A 24360-nucleotide genomic window follows, 5' to 3' on the forward strand; every position below is an offset into this window, starting at 1 on the left:
AAGTAACTTGGCCTGGGTCTCAGCTCTCTCATACTATAAAACAAATCAAAATAAAATAAGCAAAATTAAAGGCCTGAGTAAAAAGGTGGTGGGCAAGGTAGGTAGTTGTCTATGGTACGATATACAGCAATGCTCATTTTTCTGAATATTCTGCTACCCAGATGATATCAAAGGAAAAAAGTTAATTTTGCTCTAAAACTCAATTACAGCTATTGATTTTCATTTGTGTGATTCCTTTCGGGTTTTATGTCTTTGAGGTTGTATGCCAGGATACAAAGACCAACAAGAGGCAAAAGCCTTAAGGAAAAGCCTTTAATGAGAGAATACAGAACTAAACAAGCAAAGGGAAATGGGGAAGAGAAATGTAAACAATCAGAGAAGACATTGCAAAAACCTTAAGGACAAATAAGGTAAATAGAGGGCAGATTTCAAAGGCAGAGCGGGAGATCAGAGATTTCAATCTGAAGTTGCTGGTTTGCTGAAAATTTCTACCACTAGGCTATTTGTGCAACAATCCAAATCTTTGTTTCTTTTCACAAATTTTGCCAATTAAATACTCATCAGAACAAAGCGAATAAGTGTTACAGGATATAGACAGTTCTTGCTTTATGTTGTGCAGACATCTACTTGAAGCTACTTTTATTCAATGAGAATTTGCCTATTAAAGTGGGAAATGGAAGAGGGAAGAGTGGTATAGTGGTGTAGGGGGGAGCCAGGGCAAAGTTTAAGGGCACATGGAAACAAAGGACAGAGAAGAATTGTGAGCAGAAGAAAGAAGATATGCAGTGGGCCCTGGGGGTGCCTGACCATACCAATCACACACCAAGAGAAAGAACAATGGGGGGCCATAAACATGGGGATCTGACACCGACAAGAGAGGATGAGTGACACATGAGGGGTGGGCAACAGATACAGTATCACAGCAAAGAGTTACAGAATACTAATGTGAAAGGGGTTGGGCATGTTGTTTTGTTTGGAAATGAAGGGGCGTTTTTTTTTTCTGGTTTTTGGGGTAGGGGTGGTAGGCCTTGGAACTCTGAGGGAGGAAAGGAGGGAAGGAGGGGGAAAGAGGGGTGGGGGGGGGAGGGAGGGAGGGAGAGAGAGAGAGAGAGAACATAGTACTGTAAAATTAACATAGGTATTTTGATTTATTTTTCTCTAAGATTTCTTTTAGAATTCTTTATGTAAAGTCAAATTTGCATAATGCAAATTTACCTAAATCTAGAACTGTCTACTGTTTTATGGAGGGCCAAGCACAATCTTGGGCAGCTAGGTGGTGCAGTTGATAAGAGTTCTGGGCCCAAAGTTAGGAAGATGAGTTTTACTACAAATCTGGTCTAGATACTAGCTGTGTGACCTTGGACAAGTCACTTAACCCTGTTTGCTTCAGTTCCTCATCTGTAAAATGAGCTGGAGAAAGAAATGGCAAACCACTTCAGTCTCTTTGCCAAGAAAACCCCAAATGGGGTCAGGTAGAGTTAGACTCAACTTAAAAATGATTGAACAAAGAAATAACAAAAACATAATGTTGGTGGGGGTTCCCCCAATACACATACATAGCTGTTTCTAAATTCAAGTTACTCAAATTTAGCAAAAGATAACCTTCATCTTACCATAAGACCAAAAATCTAGAACTGGAAGTGACCTCAGATGCTTTCTAATCTAACCCTTAATTTTTCCAGATGACAAAACTAAAGCTTTGGAAAGCAAAGTGATTTGCCCCCCTTCCCTGCAAAAAACCACACACTTATATAATAATGTGTCCAAGATGAGATTTGAACCCAAGCCCTCCAACTTGTTAGTCAGTGCTCTTTCCATTACACATAATGCTTACTTGTCCTCCTTTAGAAATTTAGGTTGTTAATTCTGGATTTAAAAACAGGAATCTGAATCATCAGAATAGTTCTTAAGTCAGGGTTTAGAATTACTTGAAAGTAATCATAAACTCTTCCAAAGAAAATATTTTCATGTGGAATTCATTGTCTTACAATTTATAGCTAATAGCTTCCTTCTCTGGGGAAATGGCGGGGGGTGGGGGTGGGGTGGATCTTAAAGAGACATCTGCAGCAATGTTTTTCTCAGAATGCAAGAACTTCATAGATTATTTAGCTGAACTTCTTCATGTTGCAAATCAGGAATCTGACTTTCACAAAGGTTTCAACTTGCCCAAAGTGACTAGAATCCAGAGATCCTGACTTGCAGTACTATCTTGCCTCTTAGTATTCGAGCTAAGTATCTAGGAAATTCCACTTCTGTGTGTATCATTACCATATCTGTGTTGAATGAACAAGTGCTATTTATTACTCCAAATGTATTACACAGTATTAAAACCCAGAAGACACTGTTGCAACCTGCATATCTACTATAATAACTATCAATTTTGTAGAGTAACAGATAGGACTCATCCGGACTATCCTTCCTAGAGATCATCTCTCTGGGAAAACAAACAAAAACACAAAACCTGAGGAGTTGATCTTCTTGGAAGTGAGGCATCATTTGTTTATTCAGTTCTAGAATTCCAGGACTTCAACTACAGATACAAAAGGTAATCTCTTAGGTGAAACAGTTTGCTGTCTCAATCAAGCATGCCTGCCTTCCTAGTCAGCAATTTGCATTTATCAAAGTCTTAAGGAGGACAGGTCTACATCCAAAGCTTAAGTAGCCAAATAGAGTTAAGCAGGTGACTCAGGCCCTAGATGAAAAGCTACAGCAGTGATTTCCAGAGTGAGCCACAGGGCCATTTGCTGGCTGTGCTACCGAGTTGTGCCAAGAATTGTACAGAGCTCATACTTGCAATCATATGCACATGTGCAAGTCTCTCAACTCTCCTGTAATGCTGCCAACTTAAACACTTACTGTGCCATGTATCCCTCATAGCAAAGAATAAAACTGTTGTAAGCCAAAAAAAAAGTGAACCAGTGGTCTACAGGAAATTTACTGTTTTCTCAGAGTAGCAATATTGAAACTATTGACATTTCTTGTATTGTAATTCCTTGCATGCTCATACCACTACTTATTCCACTTACTCTTCATGTACTTTCTGGTATTATTACATAAGATCTGAAAAGGGAAGTTCTCTAATTAATGTTACATGCTACTGGAGATGTCTTCCGTTGAAATCTTTACTTGTTCATACCTCTCTCAAGAGTATGGCCAAGAAGCACTTGTTAAGAGGGCAAAAGACAAGTCCTGATCAATTTTTCAGTGTCTCCAGGGTTGTCCCAAGAGACAGTATGGTACAAAGTCAGAGGACCCAACTCAAACCCTCCCCCCATCGTTTAGTGCTAGTATGACCTTAGGCAAGTCACTGAGACTAAATTCCTCACCTGTAAAATAAGGGGGCTGGACTAGCTGTCCTCTATGGTCTCTTCCAACTCCAAATCTATGACTCCAATATTTGTCATCATTCAAGGGGAAGGGTTTCAGTAACTAAGGATGACTTGGTTGTCTCAGAACTTAAGGAGGATGAACTCTCTTGGAAGAAGCAAAATTCCACGGTCTATGAACATGAGCGTAAAGACTCACTTGACATTTTTAGAACTCTTTTTTGCTCTGTCTTTGAGATTCTTAGAAAACTGTAAAGGAACTAAGAGTAAACATGAGTGCTGCCAATGGAACCTTTAGATGTGCCATTAATGTATAGGTTAGCTGTATAGGTTTGACCACATGGCTTGAAGGCAGGTGCTGGGAGTACACTTTCTCAATCCAAGAGATGATAGCTGGGACAGAAGGAAATCTTCTACAGAAAGAAGTACATGGCTTCTTAAAGTATCAATTCACTTAGGCTGAAAGTTGAGTTCAAAGCCAAAATTTCCTGATTCCCTGCTTCTTAGTTAGAAGAGAGAATTTCCAGGCAGGATGACATCAAAACCAAGCATTCTAGAACAGAGGTATTAACTTTGCAGTCTACACTGAGACCAAACCAAATTAAAATGTAATTGGGAAATGTTTAACAAAATATACAAGGATCCAAAGTTTGATACTACTGTTTTAGATGATAAAGAATTTGGGGCCATATTAGCCCAAGTGTCTTGTTAGTAACCCCAAGTTCAAGAGTAAGAAGATTTGGCCTTCTATGAAAAAAGGGGAGTTTCTGAGAAGCAAGTCTCTTGCAGAAAGAGGATGGGCCATAAAGCTGGCATTTTCATAAGGAACTGAAACCACAACATGGGGGAGATGATTTTATTTCCCTCTGGATAGTACCATGGGCTATCCATACTGGCAGTGAGGGTATGAGAGGAAGGGAATTCCTTTTTTAGCATCATCAAAATGTTCACTTCTGGACAGTGACCAAATCGCAGGATGAAGTTAAGAGTTTGGGAGGAACTCTGTAGAACCAGGTAGGAAAGCTAGGGTTTCAGTATAATGTTAGATGTTGCAAAACTTCCAATTTTCTCTAAAGGAATTCTAGATAACAGGATAGGACACTGAGATGGAAAGCATTTTAGGAACCCACTAGAAGTAGGAAATTGTGTTGAAAGGTTACAGGTTACCATGAGTATTATATGTTTCCTTTATCAGCATGTGAAATGCACCATTGAGTCATCTAGTATGTCAAGCAAGACTAAAAAAGTTGCACACTTTTTACACTATGTCACCCTGCCTCTATGAGTAGGTGCCCAATAAATATTCATGATCACCACTGAATATACTATATAGGAAGAGATAAGGAAAACAGAGAAATCCAAAGGTGTGCCTCAGAACAAAAACGACTTTAATTTGTGAACTAATATGACTGAAGTCAAGGCCTAGAAGTCAAGGCCCTGCACAGAGGCATCATCTACTCCTGACATTTAATTCTAATAAATTTCAAATCTACTAGTTATTTTCAAAGATCTTCATGAGTAAAGGTTAGGAAGTAGGGCAAACTAACAAAACCCTACAAATAAGCTATGATACTGATAGAGATATCCATCCTCTAATTTACCATTTCAAAGAAGTGCAAAGAGGAAAGTTCTTCAAAGTATATTAAATAAAGATCACTGAATAAAATATATTGACCTTAATTAACAAATGTGACAACAAATCTATGACCAGGTTTGGGATAGAAGAATAGCAACAATGGGGTGGCCAGGAGGTGCAATGAGTAAGAGCACCGCTGAGTCGGGAGACCTTGGCACCCACACAAAATAACTGGCTGTGTAACCTTGGGCAAGTTACTTAACCCCAATTGCTTTAAAAAAAAAAAGAATAGCAACAATGATAGTATGTACACATTTATATATATACATACATATGTGTATAACAGATTTTTATGTATTAAGATACTGGAGTGGTTTGACATTTCCTTCTCCAGCTCATTTCATAGATGAGGAACTGAGGCAAACAGGATTAAGGGACTTGCCCAGAGTCATACAGCTAGTGTGTGTCTGATCTCAAATCTGAACTTAGGACATTAAGTCTTCCTGATTCCAAGTCCAGTGCTTTTAGGGGACCTAAATGTCGCCCCCTCCATATATATACATACATGTATGTGCATGCATGTGAGAGAGAGTTGTTAAAATGGAATCAAACTATTCCTATAATCTTAGCTTGCCTGTAGTCAGGATTTTACAAGGTAATTGTATAAAATCATCATATACCTAGAGAGACTACAGAGATCTTCTAATCAAACTTAATTTTACATACAAATAAAATAAAGCCCAATGAGGTGAAGTGATTTGTCCAAGGCTACCCAATTACTGATATGAAATATCAATTCCAAATTTTAAAAAACCAATTAAAACAACACTTCAGTATTCTAATCAAATTGAAAAAGAAACTCATTAGAAAGACAAATAGACAATATCTATTTAACCAATTAACACAACATGACCAGGATCATATACTATACTGGGTGAAGTATAATCATTTTCTTAGAGATAAACAGCCTTTGAACTTCTCTTTATTTTCAACATTTGCCAGTCTTTTTTAGCTTACAGTTCTCAACTTCTTTTAAAATTGGGTTAACAAAAATGAACAGTAATGTTTACATTCAAGATTTGTAAGTGAGAAATGAAACAGTTGTAAATGGGGGTTGGGAGCATTAATCACTTCTAAAAATACTCATATAATTTGTGATTTCAAATTGATCAGTTGCCAATATAGGACTTATGCAACAAAGAGAAACTATGTGACTCATGTTTAAATAATAGTTTATTTTTAAAAAACGAAATGTATTTAAAAGTTCGAATTCCAAGTGGTTTTTAACATATAACATTATAAAACTTCCATGTATCACTTTGAACTCTCTGGGTCTAAGGTTCTTCAACTACAAAGCTAAAGGATGAAAACTTGATAATCTCTAAGATCCATTCTGGCAATATACTCATACGTGCAAATTCAAAATAAAGACAGCAATATAGTGAAAGTCTTGCTTTGCCAGTATTTCCCCATTTTGGTCCAGATCTCTAGGGAAGTCATAGGTTAAAATCAAAGGAAACTAAGAAGATGAAGTGCCAAAATTCAAACAGCAGTTTGGTGGTGTTAGTGACAAGTGATACACTTAGGAACAAATTGACTAATTTTGATCTTCTTTCAACTCTAATTGTAAAACCCACGAGAAAACTAAAACCTTCCTTTTTCTCTTTTTAGTGAAGATGGAATGTGATAAAGGTAACGGTACTGAAAAAATGTATTGAGACAGTTGACAAAATTGAGAACCACTATAGTCGTATACAAATGTTCCTTTTTCTTAAAAAAAAAATCCAGTTTAGAAAGTTATGATCTAACATCTCTCTCTCTCTCTGTGTCTTTCTGTCATCTCTGTCTGTCTGTCTCCCCCCCCCCCCCCCCCCCCCCGTACTAAAAGTTAAGACTAGTTTTTCTTCTGGTAAAATATAGTGGTGTTAAATTGTGGCTTTCCCAAGAAAAACCCCACAGATATGAACTTTTCTTTTTCCTTTAAGAGAATTAACCAAGTGCAATGCAAAGAAAGTTGTTCTCTTAAAATAGTTTCCACACCCTGTTCTGATTTAAAAGAAAAGGACATTTATAATATGACCTTATCTGACCTAAATACTGAGAAATCTTTTCAATACTAAAGCATAACAAGTCAAACTTAAAAAAAAAAGAAAAAAGACCCAAACCAAGACATTAATAAATGAGTTAATTTCTTGGACTACGTCATCATAGTCCTCAATGATACAAAAAATAAATTAAATTTTAGCGCAATTATTTTATGTTTATAAAATCTATTCCCTACCAAATCCTATCTACAAGACTAAAATTTCAAAAAAGCACAACATATCTCCTATCCCTCCTCTTCAAGAGGGAGGAAAGGAAAAAAAAAGATTTAACATTTTAATACAGTCATAGAATTAAGGAGCAGGGACAAGAACTTAAGGATTCAGTCCAATCTCCCCATTTTTTACAGAGATGGGGTAAATGGGGATGTTTCCTTAAATTTAGTTTAAAGGCCTCACTGTCAAAAAGCAGAGATCAAAATACAGAAACAAACAAACAAACAACATGGAAATCACTTGGTCTACCAGCTAAGTTCAAAACCAAGGCTGAAACCTCAAAGTGAACCCTCTCTCGCCTGACCACCTATGGTTAATCAGTTGCTAAGTCTCATCCATTTTGCCTTGGCAAACTTCCTCTGATTAGTTTTTAATTCATACCATCACCTAGACTATTGCATAGTTTCCTAATTTTCTGCAATCCAACCTTCATAAACCTGCCAAAGTAATATTTTTAATGCCAAAGTCCTATCGGGATGAAAAAAACCAGAAGTCACAGAAAAGATGACAAAAGATGCAGTTCTCCTTCAAGTCAAAAGGATAAAAAAAACAGTCATCAGTGAGTGCCTACTTAGTGAAGGTGACTTCTAGTAAAGAATACACATGGATGGATATGTTTCCCTGCAACAGGACAGAAAGCTTGCAAAATCCCAGGTGTCTTCACCAAATTATAACCAAACAAGTTGTAAGGAATCAAAAAACATTGGTTCAGGGGAGGCCAGGTGGCTCAGCGAGTAAGAGCTCCGGCTCCAGCATTGGGATGACCTGGGGATCAAATCCAGACTCAGATACTTAGCACCACACCCAGAAATAACTGGCCATGTAACCTTGAGCAAGTTACTTAACCCCGATTGCCTAAAAAAAAAAAAAAACCAACACTGGTAACCCCATTTACTGCAAGATAAAATGTAAACTTATCCTACCTCTCTTGTCTAATTTCATATTATCACTAGGGTCTACCAGCCAGTCCTCTTTTCCTTTCCCCTCTCCTCCTCTAAACATTCAGTCAAAGGTTATTCTATAATCAGAAGGACCTGTCTTAGGTTAAAGATTCTCTTCCTTTACATTGCAGGCCAGGTGCTACTTTCTCCATGAAGTCTCCTCCCTCAACTTCTTCAGCTGAAAAGGATCACTCCCATCTCGTATTTCTCATTACAGCGTGCCTAGACTTCAGCAAACACACTGGGGAGGGAGTAGTGGAAAGATTAGTAGACCTAGAGTCATCAGACTTGGACCTGAATTTTCAATTGGCCACTTACTCTCATGACCTTAGGCAGTCACTTAACTAACTTCCAGGAGCTCCAGTTTCTTCAACTCTTTTCAAAATATTAGAGATTTATAGCTAGAATAAACCTGAGAGTCCAACAAGTCCAACCCCTCATTTCACACTGAAGGAAACTGAGGCCTGAGGACATTAAGTAACTTGCTTTTTACTCTATCAATGTCACAGGGTTGTTAGGGGGCTCTCAAATGTGAGAACTATTCAAATGAAGCAATTCTTGAAGCACTGTGTAAAAATCAGCTATTATTTTTAAAAATGATTACTTCAGTGGGATGGAACAATGACTGAGTGCTAGACCTCAAACACGGAGTTCAAATCCAGTCTCGGTGACCCCAGGTAACTGTTCAAACTCTATCTACCTCAGTTTCCTCATGAGTAAAACATGTATAATAATAGCACCTACCTCACAGGTTGGTATAAAGTATTCTGCAAACTTAAAAGTGCTATATAAATGCTAGCTATTATTTTTATTTGTTTTAATTATAATTTTCCTTTCTACCATGTTGATTCATTTACATTCTTTATCCTAACCCCCCCCCCCCAATAGACTGTAACTCCCATAAAGGAAGTATGTTGTGTGCTTTTCATCTCTGTACTCTCAATGCCTAACATGATGCCTTGCAAATATTAGGCATTTAATAAAATTCTGTTTGACTAATTAGACAGAAAATGATTCTGGCCATATATGTTACCTGTAAATCATTTCGTATTCCCAGATAATACATTATGAACTTTGAATTGGAATGATTAAACTACCTATCAAATTTTTAGTAGCCAAAAAAGTCCAGAAGATTAGATTCTGTCAGTTTGTCAAGTCAAAGTCTGTATTCAAACATTCCAGAAAGGGAAATTTACGAAATCACTGAACTGTTAGTCAGGAAAACATTAGGAGAACTCTGGGCTAAAGCTTGCTCCAACATCGCTATTAGGAGGAGGAGTAAAGAAAAGAGGGAACATGTGGAACAGCTAGGTGGTGCACCTGCCCTGGAGTCAGGAGAACCTGAGTTCAAATCCAGCCTCAGACACTTAACACTTACTAGCTGTGTGACCTTGGTCAAGTCACTTAACCCCAATTGCTCCGCCTTCCCCCATCCAAAAAAAAAAAAGAGGGAACACAGAAGGACTTAACCATAATTTTGTTGAGAGAATTGGGAAGCCAAGACCAGAACAATAAAGAAAAAAGTTATGAAAATTCATTTTCACCCCCCATTGAGAATAATGAAAAATTATTTTGAAGTATTTCTAATGTAATTAGCATAAAGTATTTAATCTCTTGTGACTTTCTAAACACCATCAGCTTACTGGTTATTTTCCCTATAACCTACTGTAAAGATTCACACTGACATTCTTTGAAGATGTTACAAAATAAATAAAAATGTTGATCAAATAAACATTTTAATAGAAAGAGTTCTTAAAAAAACATTAGTCCCCAAGAAGTGGAAAAAACAAAAGGGAGACTCTAGCCTTAGTTAGTTGTCTCCCCATTCTACAACTTCATTGCATGGCAGGGCAACATGGTAGAAAGAATGCTAGATTTGGAGGGAGTTAAAATCCCAACTTCCATATTTATTACAAGAATGACCTTGGGAAAATGAGAATCTCTGGAGGCTAAATTTCTTTCTCTGTAAAAAGATGAGGGCTTGGATTTGTTGTTCTCTAAAGTCCCTTCCAGCTTTCAAACTATAAACCTATCAGTACAATTGCTTTGAATAATAGCTTACATTTCTACAATATTAAACAGTTTGAAAGCCTCTTATGTTACTATATGCAAAATTCAAATATTATTGCTGCCATTTTCCAGAGGAGAAAACTGACTTACAGAGAAGTCTTAGAAGTTACACAACTAAGAATTGGCAGAATCAGGGGCGGCTAGGTAGTGCAGTGAATAGAGCATGGGCCCTGGAGTCAGGAGCACCTGAGTTCAAATTTGACCTCAGACACTTAACACTAGCCATGTGACCTTGGGCAAGTCACTTAACCCCAAGTGCCCTGCCTTCTCCCCTCCAAAAAGAAGAAAAAGAATTGGCAAAATCAAGACCATTCATCATCATCATCTCTACTTACATAGCACTTCAAGTGAAAAGCTTGAGTCCTCATATTAATCAACTGAAAATTGTGTGAGCATTTTAAAGTTTCAGATACTGAAGCTTAAAAAAATTAACTTGTACCAAGATATTCTACTGCAGGTCCAGTGTTGTTTCTACTACTTGCCCAGCAGTTGTGTTTGACCCTTCTTGACCCTATCGGGGATTTTTTGGCAAAGATACTGGAGTGGTTTGCCATTTCCTTCTCCAGCTCATTTTACAGATGACAGAACTGAGGCAAAAATTAGTCCAGCATCATAGTTATTTAGTGTCTTGAGGCCAGATTTAAATACTGGAAGATAAATCTTCCTGACTCCAGGTCTGGTACTCTATCTACTGTACCACCTATGCTATACTACAATGTTCAAAAGCATATTCTGCAATTTCAGTACTTCTTCATAAGAAATTAATGTTTTCTTTTCTTTTTTTTTTTTTAATGAAGTGTTCTCCCAGTTGATTTTAAATTTGTTCTAGTGGGAACTTGTAAGATGGATTTCTCAAACTGACAACTGAACGGGGCCTATATCAGAACTTCAGAGTAACAATCCTGAAACTTGAAAGAAGCTTCTTGCTTTGCATGGGCTATCAAAAGCATTCAACTTAGACGATGATCATTCCCACAAGACAAATGGATATGAAGTCGAACAACTTTTTTTGCACACCATATAAATCTTTACCTTATCAGTATCATAATTATCAATTTGTTATGCTACATGCACTTCAAAAATAATATTAACTCTGAAAAAGTATCCATTAGCAAGAGAAAAGGTGGCCATCCTAGTCTTAAAAATTTCAGCTTGCCTGCAAAATGGCTTGTTTCATTACTACTTTTAATACTTGTAGGTTTGATGCTTTCATCATACCTACTATAAGTAACCAAAAGCCTCCATTTATTTTGTAGCTCATTAAACCAAGTAAAGTAAACCTAAAGGTTGCCCAAGCAAATTTTCTTCTTCTATTGTACCATTTTTTAAGAAAAACAAACAAAACTTCTTTTGAACCTAACAATCTCCAGAGTGAAAATAATTGCATCTCTAGTATTTTAAGTGTTTAAAGAGGGAAGAGTAACCTTTTATTTAAAAAAAAAAAACCCTCTAACAACTTAATATATCCCTGACTTATAAACCTTGTTCATTTTCTTTTCCTGTAAATAAAAGAAAGCAACTTTCACCTAAGCATTTGCTGACCAAGATAATGAATGGAAAAAAGCGAAATATTTTCCAAGTTTCACACAAGCTGACCACTTAAATTGGAAAGGAGGGGGAGGGAGAGAGGAAGAAAGGTGGGGTAGGTAAGAATGAATTTTTCATTTGGAAAATCACTCTACTATTTTTCAAACTGACGTTTTCACTTTCAAAATACCTTTTTTCTCTACATAAAAACCCCCCTGAATATCTCTAGTTAATGGCTGTATAAAAATTACAGTTCCTTTGCAACAAGAAATATCAGCCTTCTAAAGCAGTGCCGGCCTGCTGTAGAAAGCTTAAAAGCAATAATATTACCTTAATACTGAGGAAATGGCCTTTTGAAGTTCAATACCTAAGGCACGTTTGTAAAACCTAGGTACATAGCTTTGCAAAGACTGACTCTTGAACAGAAGCTGATAATACCTTTGTTGATTTTTTTGTTTAAATCCCTTCAGTAGAAAAATGCTAAATAAACTTCAAAAAGAACGTTTTAAAAAATGTACTCAGCTACGCCCTATCTCTGAAATCAAACCGAGCCTGTCTTTTTAATAAGGACTACATCAAAAGATTTTGGAGTAAAGCAAGGAAAAAAGATATCTACTCTACAACTAACCTCTTTGCAAGTTCTCGGGAGCACGCACATTAGGGGGGAGGAGGGAAGTGGGATGGGGAAAACCAAGGGTTGTCTTGCTCCTGCCCTACACTACACCACCAAACAGATCTTACTCCTTGACTGTGTATCTTTTAAAGTCCTTTAAAAGGAAAGGGAAGAAATAAAGAAAAATGTCCACCGTCTATCCCTTCCTCCCCTCCACCCCCCGGAAAGGATCCTGCATCTTTAAGAACATATTTCAATACCTCCCTCCAAGCTGTCTTCCGAAACCCACCCAATCTGTGAGCGTGATGGGCAAGGGAAAGGAGGCAATGTAGACTAACTCTATCCCCATCCTCATCCCACTCCACCCCACCCATTACCAGCTCGCTCCACCGAAAAGGCTCAACTCAGCAGAATGGGATCATTTGGTGATTCACACCAAAGCCACATTCACAAGGTCCGTCTCCCTCCCCCAGATAGAGAATAATCATAATATCATAGTGGTTGTAAGCAACACCCTTAGCCCATGACATCCTCCCAATGGGCTTCTTCTTCCTTACCCAGCAGAAGCAGTTTGACCTCCCGGGCGGCTTTCTCACCATCCTCCCGCAGGTTACGGTCAATCATCTTACTCCGTTCCACCGCCGCCTTGTCCTCCGCACTCAACGTACAGCCCATCTTGCGGAGCGTCGGGAAGGACCGTTCCTCCCTCCACCTCCAACGTCTACCTCTTCTTCCACAATTCCAAACGCAAGGCTCCCCCGCGGCCGCCTCTGGACTCACTCGTGGGCTTGAAGATAGGAAAGGTTCCAAGGCGTCCCTCTCCGGGCGCTCTCCCCACTTTCCAGTCCACTGGCGAAACTAGGAGTCTAGGAATCGAGCGCCAGCAGCATCCAGTGGAGGATTCTCAGGCCCTGAACTCCCCTCCCGGGAGGGGGCACCTCAACTCCCGGGGACCCAGACAGGAGGATGGAACGCAGGGGGATACTGTTGCAGCTGCCAAAACTGATACAGATAGTATTTACCGCCCCCGGAGCGCAGCCGCCGCCGCTACAGCTTGGGCTGCTGTAGCTGCACCTCCCCAGGAGTGCAATGCGCCCGCGTACTCTCGCCCCAGCCCAGTCCTGGCCGCGGCCCCGCCTCTTTCCCTTCCCTCCACTCCCCACAGCGCGCACTCGCACACGTGCACTCGGACAACACCTCCCTCTGCAGGACGCGCGCGCGCCCCCGCATTTCCTTTCCCACCCACTTCACTCCCCCGCCCCCCTTTTCGGAGGCCAGTGCGCAAATGCTTGCGCCCCCTCCTAGAGTACCCTTTGCGCGCGAGGCTTCCTGGCCCCGGTGGGGAAGAGGGTCAAGTTCTGGAAAAAAAGCAAAAGCACTGACATAGGCTGCCGCCCCCTCTTCCCCGCCTCCCTTCCAGGACTGTGAGAAATGGGTTTATTTCCTCCTGGGTTTTTTACACTTCCCAAATGCAGACCTGCCTGTTCTGATGCTGTGGGGTGGAGGAAGCTGCCAAACTTAGAAGCCAAAGAAACCCAGTCCTTGGTGTCTGAGCATGCCCAGCTCCATTGCTAAAGCCGCAGGGGAGTTCTCAAAGTGTAGATCTCGTGTCTGTTGGCGTTTGGGGCCTGTGGAAAGGGAGAGGAGGGAAGAAGAGAGCAGAAGCATTTGCTGAGTAGATACTCCCCATCACATCCCCTTCCTTAGTAAGGAAAGACAGAGGAGAAAAGTGGGAGGGAGTATCACCACTAGCATTGCTCTGACTAGTTTTGTCCAAAACAAAACGGCAACTGATTGCAAGATTTTCAAATAAACTAAGAAAATGTGGAACAAAGCGCCAGGATAAACACAGGTACCACAATTCAACTCCATTAGAAACTGTGGTGTATGATGTATCTTGAAGCCCTGAGCTTGTTTTATGATACTGTTCCCCTCCCCCACAACCTCTGAATGGACTATTCCCTGGCCTCACTCTCTACCTCTGCCTGATATCCTTCCTCCTCTTCAAGGCTAAATTCACTCTCGTCTAGGCCTTTCTAGATTTTATTGTGAAAAGATCTCTTTCTCTTTGAATTTCTACCAGTTCTTTCTTTGGACTTGTACCCTAGTCTGCTTTAACTCCTGTTGAAGGTACTTGTGTTCTCGTCTTATTTACTCTAGATTATAAACTCCTTGAGAGTTAGGACCATATCTGTTTTCAGCCTTTTTCTCCAGCTTCTAGCAAAATTCGCTGCATATAGTAGGTGCTTATTAAATGCTGAATTTGTGTAATGGTTGGCATCGGCCAGTCAACTAGAAGAAGCTGAGTTCTGTACAAGGGTATGTATTCTTTTATGTTGGAAAGTGTACTGGAGTTTAAAAGTACTAGATTCAAATCCTAACTCTCTTCACCACCTCATACAAAATATCACCTTGGAAAAATCACTCAACCCATCCAGTCCTTTGTTTATCAGTGAAATGTAGGGGTTGTAGTAGATGACCTCCAGAATCTAAACTATAAAACTATGATCCTGTATTCTTGAGGGTACCCTGTTCATAATAAGACCTTAATAAATATTTGTTGAATTGCATAAATATCAATTTACCCTAATGTTCAGTTAGGTTAATTCCTTAAGAAGAGCCATATTTATTAAATTATGTTTCACGTCACCACAAAGACCTGCTACAATGCATTTCACATAGTAGGTGCTCATTAAGTGTTGCTGATGGACTACTCCAAGAAAATTAATTCAACATGTACTTATTAGAATGGTAGTGGAAATTGTTTTGTCAAGAAAATTGTTTTATTTTGTTTTTTAATTTCTTTGCAAGGTGTTCTTTTCCTACCAAAAAAGAAATAGTAGGCAATGGTAGTATTATACTAAGATTCTTTCCCTCAAGAAAAAGGGTGGACCTAAATTAATGATATAATCAAAATAACTTCAGATCAGATCACCAAAGAAAGCTCACTGGCAGAAGTCACATGGAGCAACTTGTGAATACATGTTCAGCTATAAGTCAGCCCAACTAAGCTTATTAGATGACATCTCTAGTCATGTTTCAAGTCTTTCCTATAATTGCTTGCAACACCAACAGGAACAGGCTCCAGATTATTCTTCATTCATCAGTTTATATTATATCCCTAAATACTGCCAAATTTTATATTAATTCTAGTCTGTCAAGTTAAATAAGGCAATTCTTAATAACCTTTCTCCCCGAAGCTTCAAGCTACCAGTTGGAGGCTAAGAGTTACATCAAAACAAAAAAGAATTTTAGACAGAATTAATGCAATTCTATAATAATAATGAGAGTAGCCTCAAATATACTGGAAAACTCAACCAGGAAACCAGGAATTGGACCATTATCACATGCTGAACTGATGTCTTTAATCGCTCAGGATGGTGGTCCAGAAAAGCATAAGAATCTCAGCATCCTAAAAAGATATTGTCAAACAAAGTTTTCATAATGTCCAAGTTAAAGTGCATGAAAAAAATTTAAAATAGAAACTTAGAAGAGGAGAAGAGAGTCATGAAGGAAGAGAATGGGATACATACCATCCATCACTGTTCTCCTATTTGCTACCAGAATTGTAATGAAGATGCCTGCAGTGAACCTACAAAAAATTACATAAAGCAACAGTTACAAAAAGCAGTTCTGTTATTTACCCATGTAATAGTCCATGGAACACTAGATATGATAGATTAACAGCGGAGATAGTAATGCATCTCATCACTCTTTCTTTCTATACTCCATTGAAAAAAAAAAGAAGAGAGAAGGAAATGATAGCAAGACTAACAAGGACAGCAGAGGAAAGCAGTATCAGGCAAGGTGACATACAATGGGGACTTTGTGTGCCCTGAGACCACTGTAACAACTACAAACTTCCTGATTACTGTTAAGTGTCTATCACCTTCTTCTCAGGAAGCAACCTAGGTATCATCTTCTTCTCCTCATACTTTCTCTCCCATTGCATTCAATCATTTCATAAGTCCACTTGATTGTAAGTTTTATATCATCTCTCCTGTATACCCAATTCTCTCTTATGAAACTGCTACCACTCTGATGCAGGCCCTTATGCCTTGGCTATTGGGTTGCCCTTTTGGTTGGAGTCTGGCTCAATCCTTTCCCTACTCCAATCTATCTTCTTGTTGTCAAATTGATCTTCCTTAAGCACAGGTCTGACTATGTCTCTCCTCTATTAAAAAAACTCCATTGGTTCCCTGTTACCTCTAGCATCTGATAAGAAATTCTCTGAGTTAAACCTCTTCATAACCAGGCTCCTTTCTACCTTTCAGATATTCTTACAATTTACCCTCCCCACAGGTACTTGGTAATCCAGTCACCTTACTCCTTCTCCTTTCTCTAGCATTTTCATTGGCTGACCCCTATGCCTGGAACTCTTTTTCATCTCATCTTTATCTTTTTATACCTTCCCTGATTTCCTTCTGGTTCCAGCTAAAATCCCTCCTTAAGAAGATTTTCCTGAACCCCTTTAATATTAGTGCCTTATCTCTAAGTTTATCATATCCATAGCTTGTTGGTACATAATTCTTTCTTGTTCTCTTTCCTATTACACTACGAGGGGCTGGTTTTTTCCTTTCTTTGTATCGCTGACACAACACAGTGCCTGGCACATTATAGGTACTTAATAAATGCTTGCTGTTGATTTAACATTCAGAAAGGAACCTTTTGCCCACCAGTCAGTTTCTGAAATACCATTAGTTAGATTAACAACAGACCAGTGAGATGGAAGGACTCCTGTGAATCAAAGAAAGAGACAGTGACATAGGGGCTGTGCAAACTGTTCCTCCTCTGAGCCATTATGATGGTTAACCCAGAGGATAGTGGAGCAAGCTCCTTCTGTTCTACCATCTCAGGAAGGTGGCATATGTGAGAACAAATGACAAATACAAGTAACACATGTGCTAGAAAAAAATTTGGTGATAACTGTTTTTCATCACCATTATATAGGTTTTTTAGACACCTTCTAGATTTTTGATTACTAATTTTTCAGTGCCCAAATTATAAATTAACACTGGTATTATATAGATATTAATTGCTTGAAATTTGTTTTGACCTGTAAGTTTTGTCAGGGTGCCAGTCAGTCTGTTAACTTACGTAGCTTCTTTCTCCGTGATAGTCCTATTCCCAGTGTATCTTGTTTGAAGAAGACCAAGTGAAATACAAATGAAAGTTGAATTGTTACTTAAATCTGAAAAGGGAAAGTTGAAAAAACTGAAATCATTGGGAATAAGCATTCATTTTATTTTATTTTGGAGGCAATTGGGGTTAAGTAATTTGTCCAGGGTCACATTTAGGTCTTCCTGACTCCAGGGCCAGTGCATTATTCACTCTGCCACTTAGCTGCCCCAGAAGTATGCATCTAAATCAAATCTCAGAAGTGTTATTTAATAATGCTACATGGAAAAAAAACACACTAATGCTGATATTAGAAATGATTTTGAAAAAGAGATAGACACAGTTAGAATGGGACTTCAAAAAGTCCTTTTTGAGTTTGATAGCAAAAATCCAACTATTAGACCAAGTATAACAAAGCAGTATAATTTTAAAAAGTTGGTACCTGCTATGACCATCACGAACAAATGTTCTCCTGAACAAGAATGGATATTATATTGTTACCAAAACTTTTTTTAAAAGGCCTTATCACCCTGTAAGAAATATGGGTTTAATGCCAGCACAAAATCATAGTTCAGTTTTGATGCTGGGATGAAAAGAGACACTTGCAAGTCACTGAACATCTAACAGAAGGAGGTACTCAACAAGGATATGCAGCAATGATGGAGTGGCACTTAGCTTCTCTAGATGTAGCCCTATCGTCTCCGTATGAAAATGTATCTGCTCAGTAGGCAAGGATGCACTGCTAATTGTTTAACGACCAGCTCTTGGATATATTTTTATATAAACACACACGCACATATATATTCGTGACACACTTTTAAGTTTAGTCTGCCTTATTAACATTTTCTTCATCATTTTCTCAAGTCTGGCAAAACAAGCAATTAAGTGCTCTTTGTAGGGTTTTCCCCTTTCCAAGGTACGAATGCTCAGACTGAAAATTTAACAATCAGATCTCTCTAGCCAGTTCAAGCTGGCTCCGGTACGTACACCCCGGTCAGCAGGGCAAAATAAGGTGATTCAAATGGACTTCAGAAGTCCACCCAGTCTGATGGGTCTGGATTCCACATGACTGGGTCTTTTTATGCCCTTTGATAACCAGGAAGCCTAGTGACCAGGGTTAAGCAGATCCCAGGAGTTAGTTGTAACTTCTTTTTGGGTTGCTGACAGACAAAAGGTTTGGGTTACCTGAACTGGGAAGGAAAGACTGGTGTCCAGTTGAAAGTTAAGTGTTTAATATATATCTGGCTTATGTTCTTTTTCTTTTTAATACCAGTAAAAAGCTAAGCATCCTCCTCAAAACCCCTCCCTCTAGAATCACCTGAACTTTACCGTGACTGCCCCTGCGCTCTGATAGATGAGCTTTCCCCTTATCTTGGCTAGAACCAGGCATCCACATCACTGCAGAGCCATTTCCAATGGATGAGTGATGCCATACTTAGGTGATTAAGCTCCATTGAGACCACATGGGATAGGAAGAGGGATAGAGTTTTTCCAGTGGATTGGGGGTGACCCAGAATCTAGCTAACTAAATCCACTTATACTCTTGCCTTAATACTAATGAGGCTACTGTTAGCACCCATAAGAGGGAAGAAGCAAGGGGAGAGAAGTAACTACCTCTCTGAGAGCAATAGAAAGCTTGACCTCACCCCAGAGCATCCTGTTGTGTAGAATGACTAGCATCTCACTTGAGAGTAGCAGGTAACTTATGGTGCTTGGTCCCTTATTCCTGAAGAGCTCTTGGCACTTAGCCAGCAATGCTGCTTTGTGGTTAAACATTGTAATAGGGAGTCTTTTTGAGTGATATGATTTTGAATGTTTTTGAAGATGGTGATTCTAGCAGCTATGTAGAAAATGGATAAAATAAGGGGAAAATCCAAAAACAAAATGACTATAAGGAGGCAGTTCTAATGATCCATCTATGATGAAAAATTCATCATCAAATTTTAGAGATGGAGAGCGGCCAGGTAGCACAGCGAGTAAGAGCACCGGCCCCAGTGTCAGGTCGACCTGGGGATTGAATCCGGGCTCAGACACTTAGTACCCACCCAGAAACACCTGGCCGTGTAACCTTGAGCAAGTTACTTAACCCCAATTGCTTAAAAAAAAAATTTTTTTAGAGATGGAGGTGAACAGAGAGATAATCTAATACAAATACTGCTTATTTTACAGATGACAAAAATTGAAACTAAACTTATCCTCACATTTATACTTTTTTTTCCTCAAAGGTGAGTCAACAAACATTTATTAAATACTTTGTGTCAGGCACTGTCCAAAAGTGCTGAGAATAAACATGTAAGCAGAAAGAAAAACAGTTCCTTTCTTCAAAGAGCTTATTTTCTAATGGGGTTAAGATAACAGATAAAAGGAGGCTGAAAAGCAGAAATGGGGGATAATAGAAGAGAAAGTTGAGAGAGAGGAATGAAGCCTTGAGAGGAAAGAAGACATATATTGGCCTGAAACTTTCCTTAAAATGGAGGTTCTAGGAGGAATACACTAACTAGAGGGAAGGCTGCAGGGGTGGAATGGACTACCAGGGTGAGGAGAAATAGGAGTGCAGGCTAGAGGGTAATCTAAAAGTATATAAGGTCAAGTATAAAAGCATTTTATTTCATTTAAATCACATACTAAATTCCTACTTCAATACCTCGTGGTGGTGTGAAGTCATCATGGGTTCTCAAAATCTATGTCAGCAGAATAATATTCTATGGAAAATTACATTAAGCTTATCCATTACATGTATGAGCATGGTGATTGCTGTATCTCTTTTGCCTAAGATCAGACTAGCTAAGTCCTGAGTAAGGCACAGGATGATTGATCATTTGGTGACAGTGCCTCTTGAAGACCATCTTTTTGTTGTAGATAGGCTGTGCTCTGTGTTAGAGGATAGAATGACCTGACTAACAAAATCATAGGTCCCTGATGTATTACTTCCAACTGCTCCATCATTCAAGGTAGATAAAGCAGGTGTTATCATTTCACCATTTTATAGATAGAAAAAATGCAGATATAATATAGTTTAATGACTTGCACAAGATTTGGGCATTAGAACTCAGTTATTCTAACTTCTGGTCTGCAATTCTTTCCACTATATAACATTGCTATCTGGACAATGGATATCTATATTTCTGAATATCAGGAAAGAAAAGGAAAAGGAAAGGAAAGGAAGGATACAGCTGGGACTATGTTGGCAGGGTTAGGTGATGGATTTGATATGAGATATGAAGGAAAAACAGGAAGCAAAAAGAATTCCAAGTTATGATAATATTGGAGATTATTAACTCGATAGTATATACGTGTATTAAGCTCAATTTTAATCACCTAAAATTCAGGTGTTAGTGAAACATCTATATGGAAGTGCTCTGCAGGCAACTGGACATAAAAGACTGGACAGAAAATGAACAAGTGCCAGAGATATAAAACTGAAAAGCACCTGCATACAGATGAGAGTTGAAATTACACAATAATATAAGATCACATGAGAAAAAATGTGTCTAAAAGAGAGTATCAAAAGATCTAGGACTCTTTGAGTAATGTCATAGGATAGAGGGAACCATCAAACAGAGTGGGTGCAGTCAAAAGATGTTTCTTAGAAAGGTAGAATGTCTCAGAAATGCAGGGTGGAAAGAATATTAAAAAAGAGAGTGTGATCAAGTGTCAGATGGAGTAGAAAGTACAAGATAATTGTAAACCAAAGAGAACACTGCATTTTTGCAACAAATTTTAGCCCCAATGGTAAGAGAAGTTCAAAAGACTTTTATGAATGAAAACATTGAGGAAATGTAGGTAAAATGAATAGACTGCCCATTTAATGCTATTAGCCACAAAGAGTAGGAGAGAAATGGGATAATAGTTGGAAGAGTGTCTTACGTGCTCTGATTGTTGTAATTGTTTTAATCTATCCCTTTCCCTCTGTCAGCACAGAAAATACAAATCTGACTGATATATCTTTGAGGGCATCTAAGTTCAATAGATTAATTTTAGACATGATAAACAGACATATAAAAGCTTAGCATGTCAAATTGTAAACAAGTGTCAACATTTTTAGGCATTCCTTAAAGCAACTGTAATCAAATGAATAAAACCACATAAGCAAGTTATGTGCAAAGAAAAGACAAACTGATAGTAAAGAATAAGATGATGGATAGTGAGGAATAAACTAAACTGAAAGCATTAGTGAGAGGGACACTGGTAAAAAGCCTTTCAAGTTCGAAGTGAGAAGTCAAATCTTCAAGCCATGGTGCCTATATTCATCTGACTCATTCCAAAATTGATATTATTTTGGATTCATTGGAAAAAATATTATAGAGATTTATGTTACATTTATATCAGTTTACTGATGTTTTCACACTTCTTAAAAATCTCTTACTCTTCCTATTTAGGATGAATATGAAAAATACATTTTAAATTTTTTGTTGTCTTACATAACAAAACAAATATTTAAGAAATTATTTTTATGCCTAGGATTGAATTTCAAAATTTCTGAATATCAGTCCAAGTAGTCAGACCCAATACAATAAAATTTCTCTAGTTGCCTGGGTAAAGGGGGCTGTTTTAAGGGTCATATTTATTTGTTTATTCACTATATTAGCTCTTACATGTATCACATATACACATGAATATATAGAATGTATACACATGCATGTACACATATCCATGCATACTTATGCATATGTGTATATACAATAACAATTTTTGTGTATTTTTGCTCCTTGCGCTGCCTCTCTTCTTTCTTCTCTCATTGCAACTCCCTGGTTAAGCAGTAAAAGTGACGCATTTCTGTTTATCAGCTCAGCAGGAGCTGTAACAGAAGGGCTGAGGGAGGGAAGAGGGTAGAAGATAGGCCAAAAAATAACAATAACATTACTATCATTAGTATTATTATTAGCTCTAATAATGATATTAACACATTTATAGCAAACATTTATAAAACACCAACAGTTGTGCTAGCTGCTATACAGATTAGGGGCAGACAAGGGATAATTTTTAAATAGACATACATGCATGCATACATACATATTAGGAATGACGATCCTAAACACCATGGAGATGCTGTCAAAGAAAAAGAGTCCCAGTCTACTGCATAGATAAATTCAAGCATCAAAACGCAGAATATTAGTTTGTGAGATTATTCAGTCTAAGCATATGACATATATGACATGCAAAGTAGAATGATGATTAGCCAGACATCCAATGGAAGTCCATGTCTTAACCTTCATTGTACTATTCTTTTTGAACAGAATTGCCAAGGCTGAATACCGAGGAAGAGAGACAACTAGTCTTGTCTACATTAAGTTGGTGGCTACCACATATTCCCAGAAATGGCTATTTCTGTTGAAGGAGTGACATTGCAAGATCATAGGTTCACAGGAAACCCATCTGAGAGCTGGTGATTGATTCCATCAGTCCACCTTATGCCCTTAAGCCTTATTGAGGTAAATTCCTTTACTGTAATGATGCCCATAAAAGGACATGTGAGATAGGGGTAGAAAAATGCTATTGAAGAAGCAAGGATAGCAACAGAATTCAATAGTCTGGGGAGGCAGTATGCCTTTCCTGAATAATTCTCTTTTCTCTCTAACCCACATCCAAAATTGACCTCATTGAAAAATCTCTAGGTCTGTCCAGAGAAAAATATCTCATTTCATGATTTTTACGGTAGTAGAGATCTGGGAGATTTTTTTAAAGATATATTTTCTTTAAGATGTACCACCATTCTTTCTGTTGGTTGAAAAACATTCCTGTGTCCCTCAGAGGAATCATGTGGTCGAGTGGAAAGAGCACGGGGCTAAGGGTCACAACTCAGTTTTAGACCCAGCGCTGCTCCTGATTAGCTGTGTGAGTTCAAGGAAGTCAGTTACATTTACTGTGGCTTAATTTCCTCATTGGAAAAAAAAAAGGGGGGGGGTTATACTTGCCCTATAGACTTCATAGGACTATTGTAAAGATCAAATGAAGTGAGATCTGTAAAAGTGCTTTGAAAAGTTTTTTTTTTTTTTAAGTGCTATAACCAGTGAAAGTTGGTATTCCCAAAAGCTAACAGTAAAGGTGAAATAGATTTGAGTTCCTTCTCACAGAATTGCCTATTAAATTATAGAAAAAGGTGTAAGACCACAGCAGTTTTGGTATGTATTTTCTCAGGCTGTCCTACATGAAAGTCAGAACAATTACCACACTTTTGAAACTGGGGGAAAAATCCAGGACTATTCCAATCCTGAGTGTTGCAAACATAACTGTTTTTTTTTTTTGGCAGAGAAAACTGAGTTGCATAAATCAGTGAATTATTATTTTTATCTAGAATAGAAACAGAATGACCAGTGGAAATGCATCCTAATTAAATGAGACTTCTGTATAATAATCATGGAGTATAAAAACCTATATTTTTCTCTGTTTAATTTTTGCTTAATGTAGTTAAAATCTATTCTGTATTTCAGTTCTTCTTCACTTGAAACTTAATTTCCCACTTAATTTGGGTTTTGAGACTTTTTTTATTTTTATTTTTTTTATTCTAAAGCAATCGGGGTTAAGTAATTTGCTCAAGGTTACACAGCCAGTTATTTCTGGGTGTGGTGCTGAGTATCTGAGCCCGGATTTGATCCAGGTCATCCCGACACTGGAGCCGGTGCTCTTACTCACTGAGCCACCTGGCCGCCCCTAAGCAATTAGGGTGAAGTAACTTGCTCAAGATTACACGGCCAGGTGTTTCTGGGTGGGTGCTAAGTGTCTGAGCCTGGGATTCGATCTCCAGGTCATCCAAACACTGGAGCCAGTGCTCTTACTCGCTGTGCTACCTGGCCGCCCCGGAGACGTTTTTTAATAACCATTTTCAGTTCAGTAAAATCTACAACCTGCAAGGAACTGGGGATCCAAATAT

At 38.4% G+C, this 24360-nt stretch overlaps 1 protein-coding gene across 1 annotated transcript in view; it reads right to left on the reverse strand.

Moving 5' to 3' along the window:
• The window catches only part of LOC138175881 (guanine nucleotide-binding protein G(i) subunit alpha-1), a 96457-nt gene extending 82987 nt beyond the window's left edge, over positions 1 to 13470 (reverse strand). The window contains exon 1 of the mRNA XM_069106525.1: positions 12929 to 13470. Within this exon, the coding sequence (XP_068962626.1) occupies positions 12929 to 13046 (118 nt within the window). The 5' untranslated portion in view covers positions 13047 to 13470. The remainder of the gene's footprint in view (positions 1 to 12928) is intronic.
• Between the last annotated feature and the right edge of the window lie 10890 nt (positions 13471 to 24360).

Source organism: Petaurus breviceps, unplaced genomic scaffold, assembly GCF_028583685.1.
Source record: "Petaurus breviceps papuanus isolate PSGF00001 unplaced genomic scaffold, PetGlider_PUasm1.0 79, whole genome shotgun sequence".
Lineage (NCBI taxonomy): Eukaryota > Metazoa > Chordata > Mammalia > Diprotodontia > Petauridae > Petaurus > Petaurus breviceps.